Consider the following 14,554-nt stretch of genomic DNA (forward strand, 5'->3'; position numbering starts at 1 on the left):
AAGGACCCGGTCACAGAAGAGCTGGGGTCCCATTCACAGTCATGGGCAAGACCGATGGTCTGCATAGTTTTTATGTCTATTTCCTTTGTCCTCTTTCTCAAGTCACTTTTTTTTTTTAACTTTTGAACGTAACATACATAAATATATTACATATACGTGTACCCATACAACATCCACTTACTGCAGGGACACAGCGCAGTCACTTCTCACAGGGAGACCACGCCGGCAGAGCGCCACCGGCGCTCCTTCTTATCCCAGCGTTACTTTTATTTTATTTATTTATTTATTTATTAAAGATTTTATTTATTCATTCGACAGAGATAGAGACAGCCAGCGAGAGAGGGAACACAAGCAGGGGGAGTGGGAGAGGAAGAAGCAGGCTCACAGCAGAGGAGCCCGATGTGGGGCTCGATCCCACAACGCCGGGATCACGCCCTGAGCCGAAGGCAGACGCCTAACCGCTGTGCCACCCAGGCGCCCCCCAGCGTTACTTTTAAAGTACACATATGTGAACTGTGTGACTTTCTATAATCATATACGACATTTATAATTTCAAATGTTAAGGAACAATACATGTTTAGATACAAAAACATATTTCATTTCTGTCAGCTGCCTCTCTGTCCTCTTTCTGTCTCAGATCTACAGAGGGTCTGCATTCCTGCCTTTGTTGTGTGGAAAATTGCGTGAAAAAAAAATTTTTTTCCCTCCAAAGAGATCAGTGGCAGTGTGGGGGAGGATGTTTGTAGAGAAAGGAGTTCTTGAAAGCAGACTTCCCAAGGGTGAGCGCCCAGGATACTTGTCCCTCATGTGTCTGGGAGCCTTTGAAATTATGTGAGTTCCAGAGGAAGGACTCTAGCGAGGACCAGATGCATAGGTGGCTCTGACTTAGGACCGCCCTGCATTCCATGCCTGGAGTCCCACGGTCTAGAACCTAAACTGCCGTGGTTTCCATGCACTGTGCTCCATTACTCAGACCTGTGGCTTGAGTGGGTTAGTCTTTGGCTGCCAGGTTCTGATTTCTTCCTAGACTTTAAAATGCACTAGACGTGAGCATTGCAGCTTCATTTTGCCCCCACCCTTCCTCACGGTCAATGATTTAGAAGTGAAAAGGCTACAAAGCTTTGGGTCCTAGTTAACAAAGCAAACATCTGACTAAGAAATTTTAATACATTAATTATCGAGGCTTAATTTAATTTTTTTTTTAAGGAACTGGATAATGTTTTTGGGGGTTTTTTTTTGATTCGTGTATTTTTATTTTGTTTTGTTCCTTATCCTGGAATCAGGTCCCAATTGACTTCGAGAATCTTATGCTTTTATTTTTTTAGTCTTAGAGAAAATCTATCCTCCTACCTTTCAGAATATTTTTCCTGTTTGATTGTTTGCCCCGTGAAACCCCTCAGACTGAAGACAGAGGAAGCTACAGGGATGGAGGAGCTGGTAGCCACAGAGGTGACAGCAAGGGTGGAGGCAGCCTGTGTCCCCTGTGCTTCCGGCGCTTTGGCTCTCGCTGCAGGACTCACGGCAGTTCTCAGGGGGCTCCCTCTGTAGAAGGAGGTGCCACAGAGCCCTGAGCTTAAGGAAAGGCTGCTTTAAATAAAGGAGTCGTCCTTCCTGCGCAGGCAGTGCAAATGCCTGAGACATCACGATTGGCATTTTGCTTTAATACAGATTTTAGATGGGCCATTTTGATGGGTCTTTGGAAAATTCCAAAGTGTCCATCCTCCCTCAGTACAGTTGCCTTAGGAAATAGTAGTGCTAGAGATTACTTGGGCGGGGGGGGGCAGAGGTGGACCCAGACCTCCGTGCCCAGCCTATCGGGCTCACCCCAGTTGCGGTGGAGGGAGGCAGGCTGACCCATGCAGTTAGGTGGTGGGTGCTGTCTTGAGTCAGCCCAGCGCTACCACAATCAACTGGCTGAACTTAGGCAAAGAACATTCTCTGAGCCTGTTTCCTCCTGCAAGTTTGGGACCCTGGGTTTATTTGGCAGGATAAGGCAAACGGCTGTCTCGGAGCTGGCGTGCAGAGGGCCGTCAGTAAGTCAGGTGTTTATTATCATTGCTTATTAGCAAATGTCTCTTTTTTCTGGAGAGGAAAATCATGAAAATGTAGCATCTAATAAAATCAAACCCTTCCTAGCATCAGGAGTGAGTTGCCTATCTCCAAAAAATAATACCAGAGTGACCATTTTCCTCCTGTTTCACTTAGCTATGACCCAGGTTTGTTGTTTGGGGGCATTGTGTGAGTGTACGTGGTATGTGTATGTGTGTGTGTGGTGTGTGTCTATGTTGTGTGTGTGTATGTGGGGTATGTATGTGAGGGTGGGTGTGTATGTGTTGTGTGGGTGTGATGTGTGTGCATGTGGGAGGGAGGGGTGGCGCACGTGTGTGTACGTGTGTTTAATCTCTCCCCTGTCCAGTGTACTTCCTGTATCATTGTGACTTCTCATTTTTCACTCGCCCTCCACCAAGAAGTCGGAGTAATATTGTGCACACGGCACCAGATCCAGCCACGTGTGTCTAGGAAGAAAGTGTAACTAGATCTGTGGTCGGTCGTAAATAATTCAACTGCAAGGGTTTTTTAGCACTTTTTTTTTTTTTTTCCAGTCTCTTATATTTGTAACCCAACAGTCTCCATTATCATGGCTTGGAATTTCACTCAAGGTTTGAAAATCTAGAATGTTAACCCAAACATGAGCTTTAGCAAAAAGTATCTTCAGTAACAATGATAAGTAAGCACGTGATTGAATCACAAAATGACAAATAACGAAAGAATTCAGCTAACAGCTTTTCCTGCCCAGGGTCCGATCTTTCCTGATTTAGGTAGCAGAAGGTTGTGGTGAGGTGATGCTTATGTAAGGCCTGATTGGTGCCTCTGAGAGCAAGACTCACTCTCCTCAAGGGGCGAGCATAGTGTCCCTGGCGCCCCTTTCCTTGTGCCAAGGCCTCTGTCATTCCCTTTAGCACGTAGTTCCTTAGGCCCGTACTCATTTTAAGAAATACTCCTTTCTAGAGCACGTTTCTTAGAGCAGTTTATTCCATTCTGTTCGACGGACATTCACTGAGCGTCTCCGCTCATAGCCTTAAATGATGTACACAGTATCTTGGGGTTTGGGAACCCCCTTGGGAGCAGAAGGAATAGTCAGGGAAGGACGGTTGGTCTTTCCGCCCGGTGGGCAAATCCGCCAATCCGAGGAGGCCACCTCGGCGCACCTGACCCTCGGCATGATGGCCCTCGAGTGTGCCTGCCCCGGCCCACCGCCTCTGTTCACGTGAGCAGCGGGGGACGTCAGGGGCTCTGGTGGCTCTCCTCAGAGCTGATGGATTGTTCTATCACATTTATCCAGCCACCTTCCTCCAGAGAGGAAATTCGGTGTGCTTTTTTATTGAGGAGTAGCTCTTGACTGCAGAGAGAAAGCATTTTTTAAGAAATTCTTCCGTGCGGAGAGACTGTGGAGAGAGATGTGAGAGCCATAAGGCTTTAAATAAATAAAAAGCCCCTGGCTGAGCACCAGTGCCGTGCGCCTCTCCATCTCTTCTGTAACCCAGTTCATAGGTTCTCCCCGAGAGGAGACTTCGAGCCTCTGGCTTTATAATGTGGGTTCTCATGAAGCTGGAAGCCTTACCTGTGTTGTGACAGTAACAACATCTGTCATCTTTGACAACTGGGCAGGGGTCAGAGTTTTCAAGAATGCTTTTTCAGTGAGGAGCCTCACATTGGCACAGTGGGGCTGGGAAGGGGTCAGAAATGCGCCAGGCTGGTTCTTGGTGACAATCTGATTCCACGAGACTGGGAGCCGATATGTCCAGCTTGCCCATGGGAGGGATCGAGGGTCTCACAGACAAACGGGATCTGTGGGGTTCGTAGGGCTCCAAGGAGCTCCCCTGGTGGACCCGACCCCTCTGCTAGAAATGGAGGGGATGGCTTGGTATTTAGAAAGGCTGTCGCCCCCAGTCACAGTTTTTCGAATTTGAATTTCTAACCTATTTTCCCCTTTTTCCTTCCTCTTCTGATTTGGTTTCTCACCGCTCATTGTCTTCTCTTCCTGTCTCCTTTCTTTTTCCCTGTTTCTGTTTGTTTGCCTCTGTTTTGCTCAGGTGGCTTCGGTGCTGCTCCAGTGTTTGGCAGCCCTCCTACTTTTGGGGGATCCCCTGGGTTTGGAGGGGTGCCAGCATTCGGTTCAGCCCCAGCCTTTACAAGCCCTCTGGGCTCGACGGGAGGCAAAGTGTTCGGAGAGGGTACTGCGGCTGCCAGCGCGGGAGGATTCGGGTAAGCCTCTGGGGACAGGCCTGGGGACCGCCGGAAGCACGGGGCCCGGGACTCCTGTTTCAGGAAGACAGTTCTTGCGTTTTCCCTACTGTTGACTGAGCTGAGCCCCCCTCCATTGAAATCCACCAATCCACCTTGAAATCCTCCTTGGGGAAGGCTCATCTCTCCTAAGCGAGACTGTCGACTGCGGATGGGCACAAGCTGTGTTGCCGTCGCCCGAAAACGTAGAGTACTGATCGGCAGGCCCCCGTTCTCCTGGCGGAACTAAAGGGTGATTTAAGGAAGAAACAGTCCCATCCTGGCTACTTTAGAGCCAGGCCTGCGCCTTGTGGGGTGACTTCTGTTAGGGAATTCAAGACGAATAGTTTTTGCCACATTCTTTCCTCTTGGGACTGTTGTGTCGCTGACCCGTTGTCCTTGAGCAGATCACTCCTTGTGTCCCTTGCTGCACTTGAGACCCCCACAGTGGGTATTCATTTCACAGCCCCAGGGCCCAGCTTCCACACTGGGCACATTTCAGAGTCTCAGTGACTGCCCTGCTTTCAAAGCTGCTCTTACCGCCTCGTGCACATCCTCCCTTGAAAATGCCATATTAGGGATTGGCTTTTAAGGGCCCCAGAAATTCAATCTGGTTGCCAAAACCCCAAGGAGAAAATAAATAGCCTTCACCACACTACAAAGTCCCGATAAAATGTCTGTGGTGATGACTACAAAGTGCCTCGTTCAGAGGATGTATTAGTGTCTGAAGTCACTGTCTGGTGGCCCTGGCCACAGGACGTGGGATGCGTAAAGCTCAAGACGGGGGGAGGAGGTGGGCTTTGTTTGGGGAAATGGTCGGGGTACTTGGGGTGAGTCTTGGCAAAGTGATAGCATCTTTATCTTGAAAGTAAACTAAAGTATGTTCTTACTCATACCCTTCCCCCCCATGAAAGATGCTGGTGAGGAAATGCTGGCAAGTTTCCAGAAAGTGAGTGAATTGATAGATTGCTTCCTGGACTTCATGTAGAGACTAATGGTTCTTTTAAGTTTCCCTCAGGAAGCCCCAAGAATTAAAGTTAAGGAAAGCTTTTAAAGGAGAGTTGGGACCAACTTAAACCAGTATTCTTGGCAGGTTCCGACGGACACTGATGTCTCCAGTGACCGCCCAGCACAGAGTATTGCAGGGTTGGAGGGTTTGGGGTTGACGGGGAATCTTGAGGTTTTATTTATTTATTTGAAACCTGCTATTTTCTCTACTAGTAGAAAAGTATCATATTCTGCCTTGGGCGGAGGTGGGGGCTCACCCACATAAATCCAACTGGCTGGTTAGTTCCATTTTGTCAAAGAGGGCTGACAGGTACCAACTCTGGTACGAGAACTCCAGAAGAGCCCATCACCTTTCCCCAGGTCCCTGATCTGCCCCTGGCAGATGTCTGAGGAGCTCCCACTGTTTGTGTGAGGCCCAGAGCAGGGGTAGGAATAGAGCAGGACCAGTCAGGACCACTCCGAGGGTCTACTTCCAGAAGACCCCTCACCTTGTCATGAAAAGTCAGTGGAATCAAGATCCAAAGAGGAGCTGAAGACAAATAAATTGGGGGAAAGAGGCTGTCGATAAATGAGAAATGCTAAAATGATGGGATGAAATCCAAGAATTATTGGCGATAGAGCAAAAAATGTCATGCTGTTCCATTTCCAGATGAGCTGGAATTTCCACAGTGGAGAAAACCTAAAACCCTGGGCCAGTTAGCTTTTATATCGCGTGCCTGTCCTTTTCCTTCCCAAAGCTGAGATTCGCTCTGGGCTCTAGCCTGCTCTTTCTGAGAGGCCACTACTTTGAACCAAGCGTGTCCTCTCAGTTTGTGCGTGGCGTGCAGCCCGAGGCCCTGCGGGCAGCCGGTGCCTGTGCAGCCGCACTCACCGCCGACCGCCTTCTCCCCGGAACCCAGGTTTGGGGGCAGCAGCAACACCACGTCCTTCGGCACCCTCGCAAGTCAGAACGCGCCGACTTTCGGGTCGCTGTCCCAGCAGACCTCTGGTTTTGGGACCCAGAGCGGGGGATTCTCTGGCTTCGGATCGGGTGGAGGAGGTAGGTGGCCAGACATGGTTCCCTCACTGTTGTCCCTTCTGCCTTCTCCTGGGTAAATGCCCGCCCCTGCCCCCAGAGAAATGAGTGGTTTTTACCTGGCGATGCAGTGTCGTGTTTTGAAGGCTGAAAGTGGGTGAAAGACAAAATGTTCTTTTCAGGCTTTAATTAGACGTGTAACGTTGTGCCATTTCTTACCAAAGAAAGAAATGACTGCCTTGATTTTTCTCTCGAGACAAGAATCCAAAATAGTAATCGTCATACTAGACCTTGGTTTAAAAATCCAAGGCGGCAAACGCCAACAATAAGATGTAGGGACTTGGTGAAATGTCTTTGATTTGTTGAACCACCGCTTCCTCAGATAGTGGAAGACGTATGTTCTGCTTTTGTCCCTGCAACACATTTGTGAGGCACAGAAGTCAGGCGCCATCGTTATTTTAAAAATGAAGACAAAAACCCCATGGGGCCCATTTGCCCAAAGGGCCAGAGAGGGAGCCACAGAGCCGGGCCTAGAACCCAAGTGTCTTGCTTCTCCAAGAAGCAGCAAGTGGATGGGAAAACAAAAACATGGTTTCCTAATGAAGGGGGTCCGTGTGGCCCCAGCGCAGCTGAGTGGGAGGCGCCGTGCCAGGGACCCACTGCCCACAGCGGGCGCCGGGGAGGGAAGAACCCTGAAATGCCAACAAGGCCCTTCACCTTCCCCGCCCCACCTGGCCTTGGGGTGGCGGGTAGCGGGGCTCTCTACGGGGAGTGAAGGGAGGGGAGTGAAGGGAGGGACACGGGGAGGTCCGGGACCCCCCTCCGCCTCTCAAGTGTGCGTGAACTCGCTTCAGCCCACCTTCCTGTCTTTTTCAGGATTCAGCTTTGGATCGTCTAACTCGTAAGTATCCACCTCCAGTTTCCAGCCATTCAATAAGGAGGGAGGAGTGTGTGGTATGTGAAAATATTACACTACTAACTTTTGCTCTATGTGTCCATTTGTATCCAATTTTCCTGTTTTATAAGCTTGTCGTGGAAGCATGGGGGTTCAGCAGAGGTTTTGGGTTTCGTAGACCTGCTGGTCTCAGCAGGAGGATAGCAGGAGGTGCCAGGCCTGGCTGCCTCTGAGGGCCATGCGTGAGAGAGAGCAGTGTGCCTTCTGATGAGCAAAGACTGGAGGGCAGGACCCAAGAGATGTTGTTCCTTAGTCCCTGTTAGGGTCTCAGAAGCTTCGTGTAATTACGTGACATTAAAGTCCCGAAGTTGGCCTACGGGCAGTTGCATGAGCCTCGAAGCCCTTCCTCAGAGCAGGCGCTGATCTGCCTCTCTCCCGGCGCTTCCTTGCAGGTCTGTCCAGGGCTTTGGTGGCTGGAGAAGCTGAGTGGGTGTCGGTGTTCCTTTCAGTTCCTGTGACCAGCTACGTTCTCAGCTCCTCTTCGCTGAGCCACACTGGAGCAGTCCTTTCCCGTGAACATTCGCACTGAAACACACACCCAGAAAGAAACAGCAGAAACCAAAACTCTTAGAGATGCTTGATCGCTTGTTTGTTTTATTTTCTATTTCGTGTTGGTTGTCGTGGCCCCCCCGCCGCCGGTCCCCCACTATTAAACTCTGGTCTGTTTCCATGCTGAACGTATGTGGGTTATGTCAGGTCACAGCCTGAGAGAGAGGTTCCCACATCGCTGTGGCTCTGCGAAACCGTCCTGGCCTTCCGCCAGCCAGCAGGGTATGTCTTCAAGGGCGACACTGGAAGTTAGCGGCCTAGGAGATGATGGGTGGACGAAGAGGGTGGGCAGGAGCTTCTCCCAAGACCCCGCTCTCCTCAGGCCTAGGCCCTCGCCCAGGGAAGAGGTTCAGTGCTGGCCTGCCACCTCTTTGTGGCCTTCTTTTGGTATCTCCCGTTCGTGTCCTTGCTGCCGTTGGGAATCAGGCACCAGCCTTGTGATTGGGTGGAGGGCCACGAGCTCCCTCACACGGGCTGAGTTTCAGAAGAGCTCGTGGCACCTGAAGTAAAAGTACAGGTGGCCGTGAGGTGAGCCTGGAAAATAGGCCGGTGGGCGCCGATGACGGGGATGCCGCCCTTGGACCAGCCCCGTCAGCTCATCTTCTCGGTTTGGCTCTGGGTGCTGTGTGTGCCACAGCTGATTTCTTCGACTCTGGAGAGGCGTGATGGAGAAGAGTGCCTTTATCTCCAGTGACAGTGACATTGGTCACCACGCCTGGTCCGCTGTCTGTTAACCGCAGTGCAGATAACCCGGGGGCAGGCCTGGAGCCGAGCCAACACGGCTGCCGCCGCCAACTCCAGCCACGTGTTTGCCGGCATGGCCGAGGGACCCCAACTTCGGTCTTGTCAAAGCGCGTGAAGTGCAGTAGCTTTCAGGTCTGGGCATGTTTTACTTCTTAGGCCTGTGGTGTCCTCGGCAGTTGCAGACAAACAGGGACCGCCTCACATCCTAGTCAGGCCAGGATGCAACCGTGCATTGGCTCAGGTCATGGCAGGGGAGGGTCAGGAAGGGTTGTTTAGAGTTTTACATATTGGAAAGTTCTATTTTAAAATGTTTTAATAAAAGTTTTCCATGTGATTGTATCTGTCCCGTGACAGCCAGTGTGGTCTCGCTGGTTCCGTTGGCTTATGGGGGCGATGCCCCGCACCACAGCCCGCTCTGCTGGGCCCGCTCTGCAAGGCTCGCCTGGAGGTTCTGTGTGAAGTACAGGCCCTCGAGCCCCAGTCCTGCAGACTTCGACTCAGTAGGCCTGAAATTGGGCCTGGACGCCCCAGGGCGTTGGGCTCCCTGGTTCTTAGGCCCCTCAGAAGAGGAGTGTCATCATGCAGCATTGTCGGGTTTTAGGACCCCCCAAACCAGAATTAGGTCCCTGGGGTCCCTGGGTGGCTTGTCCTGCTCCCAGTGCTGCCTAGGCAAAAAGAGTAGGGTTCTGTCTGTGTCTTCTGTCAGCACACCTGCCCCTCTCAGCTTCGACTTGAGCTGCTTAACACGTACCCGTTTGGGTCTTTGTGGAATTAAAGAGCCTGTCTCCACCTGCTCTCACACGAGGCCCCCTCAGCTGTGGAGCAGGGGACAGTCCCCACGATATCCACATAGCCAGACAAGGGGCTCGTACCTCCCGCCTGTGCTCTCTTTAGTTCACACACATGGGCCGTCTAGAGACAGCAGGCGCTCAGATCCCTGGGAAAAGCTCCGGGTGGAGGGCCTCGCTTTAAAGGGGACAGGGCGATGAGAGCAGACTTCTGCCTCGGCGTGTCATCCTGCCGACTGGCACCCGACCGAGCCAGTCTCCTGCCCTCCTGTTTCCCCCCTGAGGATCTTTTTTATAAATAGAAGCTGGTTCGGCCTAAACCCTTGACCTCGAATTCTCTGCATTAATCCTCCGCAAAGGTGCCATGTGACATCTCTCCATAAGGCCACATCAGCTGTGCCCGACGTGATAACGCCCCCGCCGCTCGCTGTCAGGCGGCAGCACCGAGGAATGCACTGCCAGTGCCCCAGCCCCTCTGCCTGCCTTTGCTGGGGTCGATTACACTGGTAGGTGGCCGGGGTCATCTCCGAGCGCGGCCTGTGTGCATCCACTGAAACCTGAGCTCCCAGGGGCGGGAGACCTTCCTGAAGAGGGGCAGCAGTGTGGGGCCCGGGTCCCCATGAGGGGAAGGAACCATAGGGGCTGCTCAGGCTCCGAACGAGGCCCACCCGCTCTTGCTGCGGCGGGCAGGTGGGCAGCCTCGCTGGCCTAATTTATATTTCTGCTGGTGTGGTGGAGGAGAGGCAGGAAGGAAAAGGGGAAGACAGTTTAACGAGCGAGGTTGTGTTTTGTTTGGCTTTTCCAGGCACAAATGTCCTGTGTTCGTAGTTGGTGCTTCAGATGGCAACACTGATAGAGGCCAGCAAATGGGTTTCTCGGGGACAGGAATAGGTATGCGTGCAGGTCCCCTTGCGTGTCGATGTGGCTGTGAAGCCCTCGAGACCTGAAGCAGTGGTCCCCTCGGTGTTGTCCTGCCTGTTTGTGTGAGCGTCCGGTGCTTGCCCTTTGCTCTCTGGTCCTGGCAACCTTCAGAGAACTTTCTAGGTCAGGTCATCGGCGCTGCAGGAAGAGTATGGACTCGGTAGGTTGACCTGATCCTAACCATCATGGACTCTGTCACCAGAACCAGGCGAGGTCTGTGGCCACCTTGTGTCCCGAGGGCCTTTCCCTGCTGGTGATGGAGATGGGAAGGCTGGTCTTGCCGGGGGGCGTGACACACGGCAGAGCCCCCCGCACAAAGCAGGTTCTCACTAAATGAAGACTTCTTGTCTCACATGACCTTGCCCTACCTCCGGGGTAAAGAGTTCTAGATTCCCGCTTCAGCCTCCCTGGGTTTGGAGTGGGGCGTATCTTCCACGTGGTGGTTGAGCCCCTCGTCATCAAAGACAGGACACCACTGGATGAGGGATCACCCCCCACATAACGCAGCTCTGACGCAGGAGTGCTCAGCTTTACTTTGGGATTCTGGTCAGAGAGCTGACTTGGGCCCTTGAATCTGTTCTTAACAAGCTTCACAGGTGGTCTGTGGGCCACATTCCTAGAAACCTTTTAACTGCAATAACCAGAAATATTTTCCCCTCCAGGGGAGCGTCTGAAAGAACCTTACTCCCGTGGACATGGGGGTTTTTTTGCCATTAATCCGAGGTAAGGGATCTTTCTGAATTGTCAACGAGAGACGTGCATTCTACATTTCAGCTGCTTGTTGGGCCATCTGCTCAATAGATATCTGTAGATACAGACATATATTGCAGCACAGGTGGGCTGTCAGCTCCCAAACGCCGCCTCTGTTCATCATGGGGGGTGGGAGGGTACCTTCCTTGACCTCACCCTGCCTCCCAGCGTGGGTCCTCCTTCCTCCCTCCAGGTAGCCGGCTATGACAAGGTGACAGAGGAGGAGCGGCGTCCCCACACCCTCCCGAGCTTGGGTCTCAGTCTCTCCCTTCCCTCTGGCTTCATCATCCCATGGGCTCCACTCACTGTCTCCCAGAACACCTGGCTGGCACCCCTGAGCGCCTGCCGATTCGCACATTCCTGTTTCCTTCTAGGAAAGCAGGAACAGGGGTACCCCTGGCCCGGGCTGTCTAGAGCCGTCTCTCCCTCCTACCCTCGTTCTCCCTGGTTTGTCTACTCTCGCCTTGCCCGCTTGTGGAAACAAGCAGTTACACTGGGACTGTTCTGGCCCCCAAACCTCTGTTTGAAGTGATTCCTGGGGGAGGTTCGTATTCAGCCAAAACAGAAAGGGCTCTGTGGTGAGCTAAGTTGGGGAGGAGAATGGACAGAACAAAATTTAACAGATTTTCATACTGAAGGCCTCTTTTGAGCCTTTAATATGCAAATTTGCTTTGTAAATCAGAAAGATGAAATTGTCTGCCATTTCCCAAATCTTTCTGACCAGGGAACTTTGCTGCTGGAGCCAGATTCCTCGGAACTCATGCTGGGAGCTGCTTCATGGTCGGTGTCACTGGGCAGAAGCATAGCTTACTTGCTGGGGGTTGTGTTTCTAACACACATTCCTCTTTTGTATTCGATTATAATAGTAGTGATAGTCCACTGGAGATTTACCGTGTGCCAGGTACTGTCTGTCCTAAGCACTTCATGGACATTGTCACGTTTAACCTACAAGCTAGATCCTATGACCCACATCTTCCAGATGAGAGCATGAAGCCAGGAGAGTAAGCCATTTGCTGAGTTGTTTTTTTTTTTTTAAGATTTTATTTATTTATTCGACAGAGATAGAGACAGCCAGCGAGAGAGGGAACACAAGCAGGGGGAGTGGGAGAGGAAGAAGCAGGCTCATAGCAGAGGAGCCTGATGTGGGGCTCGATCCCAGAACGCCGGGATCACGCCCTGAGCCAAAGGCAGACGCTTAACCGCTGTGCCACCCAGGCGCCCCCCATTTGTTGAGTCTTAAACCGGGTGTTGATAGAGCCAGAAGGAACCTGGGCAGTGCCCCCTGCCCAGCCTGGTGCCACACGCCCCTGCCCTCTGCCAGCCCCAGGCCATCCACCATTGGTTCTCAGGATTTTTCTCTCCCAATGTAGTCATTATATTAGAAGAAATACCCGCCTGCTTGTGCCAGGGACACTGCCATGCACCTGTCCAGCCTACCCCGTGTACATGAGCCAGCCTTGGACATGGACCACAGCAAACGTGCTGTCTATTGTGTGGTTACTTGCTCCCATTCTTCTGGCTCCGACCTGGTACGTGGTCCTCGTCTAAACTGCACCCCCCGGGAGGGAGGCGGGGCAGAGGCCGAATCTGTTCAGCTCCCGTTGGTGAACAGCAGAGTCAGATGGGGGCTCACTAGCCGCTCTCTGATGAAGGTGATCAGACCCTGGAGGAAGCAGCTGGCTTCATGCCCTTGAGCAGCCTAATCCCCTCCTTCCTGTGCCGTCTCTTCCGGGGTCTGGCTTTGAGGCTTTCCAGAGTCCCACCGGAGGTCAGGCCACAGACCCACTGAGGCGGCAGTTGCTCCATTGTTCAGCCCCTCTCTGCTTAAAAATAGAATCCCGTCCATTCCACAGCCCTGGCCGGAGATTCTCCACATTGTTTTCGACCCTAGATCACCAGCTGCAGGGAAGGAGTCTGCGTGCGGGAGGGGGACGCAGTCGGGAGCCCACAGCAGCACGTGGCAGTGAGCCAGGCTCCGTACCATCATGGTGTCCTCCCAGCACTGCCCCTGCCCCGACCTCCCCTTGCTGGCCCAGCTGGTCTTGGGCTAGGAGGACACGGAAGACGTGTTGCTGCCTGCCCTTCCCGAGGTCGGTGTCCACAGTCCCAGTGTGGTCTGGCCTTCTGTCTAGAGTCCTTACCCTAGCCTGTAGGTCCCACGTCTGGTCCCTCCTACCTCACCTGCCCCCTCTTTTTGCTTCTCTGCACTCCTGACTCTCAAGGGCCCCCTGCACTCTCTCCGTCCTTCAGATGGCCCATGGTCCCTCCCACCCCAGGAGCTTCTGTACTCGGTCTCCACAGCTCTGCATCATCCTGCCGTGCCCACTCACCCACAGGGCTCGGTTAAATAATTCCCCTGTCCCCCAACACCTGCCCTGCTCGGGTACAGCTCCCCTCTCATTTTTTCCTGTTGTACCATGTATGTTGAGGCATGCGTCACGATTACTATTATTTGTGTAATCAGCCGTCGGATTTGTTTATCTAGCCTGTCCCCTGCCTCCCGCCCTCCAAAAAGTCAGTTCCCAGCGAGCAGGGGCCGTGTCCGCCTTGTCTGTCAGCCCCTTTCAGTGCCAAGACAGTGCGAGTCAGGAGCCATGGAGTCAATGCCATCCAGAACAGCTTCCCAGCCAGAAGCTAGGACTTGCTCGGCAGCCAGACCCCAGCAGAAGATGACGAGGGTTGGGGGGCCGGTCAAGAGCCCAGCACACCAGGAGCCTGGAGGCTGGCTCCAAGTGCTGCCTGCCCGAGCTGACCAGAGCCCCCGCCAGCCCTCACTGCGGTTGCCCCAGAAGGGCACTGGCTGGGGGCTGGAGCAGGAGCAGCTGTCTGTGGCACTCTGTGACGACGAGCATATGCCGGACACGGGGACACCTGCGTGTGAGGCTCTTTGACTCTTACTGGCTGGAGCCGGTCGTGTCATCTGGCCCAAACTCAAATAGGGCAGATCCTACCCATCTCACAGGGCAGGTAGGCACAGGACATCTCACAGAGGAGCCCCAGCGCCCCCTGCCCTGGGCATGTGCCCACGTGTTTTCATCACTCCCAGAGCTGACCAGCAGCACTCGCATCCCTACCGAAGAAGGGACTGGGCCTCTGGCTGAAAGACCCCTGGGCCTTGTTTGCCCCCTCAGCCTCATCCTGCCCAGGACGGTGCAGGGCTGGCCCCAGGGAAAGGAGCCTGGATCCCCCATTGTTCAGTCAACAGGTTTCTGTCCCTGCAGGGAGAGCAGCCAGCTGCACGGTTCCCACCTCACCCAAGCCTCTCTCTGGCCCTGCCCTTGCTAATCTTACCATCGAGAGCTCTCCAGCCGGCCAAGGGGTGCAGGAGCAGCAGGGAGGGCTGGCATGCTGAATTTGGAGTCCCTGGCTGCAGTTGACAGGCTGTATGAGCTGATGGAACAACTTGATTGTCACCAGCCAGCATTTTCAGAAGCATTTCGCATTCTCAAGTTTTGAGATGTTTGCTTTTAAATCACTTTCGTTTTCTGTGTTTTAGGGAACAAGATGTGCCCCAGCGTAGAGAAATGAAACTGCTATAAT

The 14,554-nt window shown here is 53.0% G+C and overlaps 1 protein-coding gene across 3 annotated transcripts in view; it reads left to right on the top strand.

Moving 5' to 3' along the window:
* Window positions 1-7,939, top strand: part of NUP214 (nucleoporin 214) — a 94,713-nt gene extending 86,774 nt beyond the window's left edge. For all 3 annotated transcript variants that reach the window (XM_026514203.4, XM_048223415.2, XM_026514204.4), the window contains 4 exons: window positions 4,095-4,266; window positions 6,192-6,331; window positions 7,184-7,208; window positions 7,655-7,939. In XM_026514203.4, the coding sequence (XP_026369988.2) occupies window positions 4,095-4,266; window positions 6,192-6,331; window positions 7,184-7,208; window positions 7,655-7,688 (371 nt within the window). In that variant the 3' untranslated portion in view covers window positions 7,689-7,939. The remainder of the gene's footprint in view (window positions 1-4,094; window positions 4,267-6,191; window positions 6,332-7,183; window positions 7,209-7,654) is intronic.
* The last annotated feature ends 6,615 nt before the right edge of the window (window positions 7,940-14,554 follow it).

Source organism: Ursus arctos, unplaced genomic scaffold, assembly GCF_023065955.2.
Source record: "Ursus arctos isolate Adak ecotype North America unplaced genomic scaffold, UrsArc2.0 scaffold_18, whole genome shotgun sequence".
NCBI lineage: Eukaryota > Metazoa > Chordata > Mammalia > Carnivora > Ursidae > Ursus > Ursus arctos.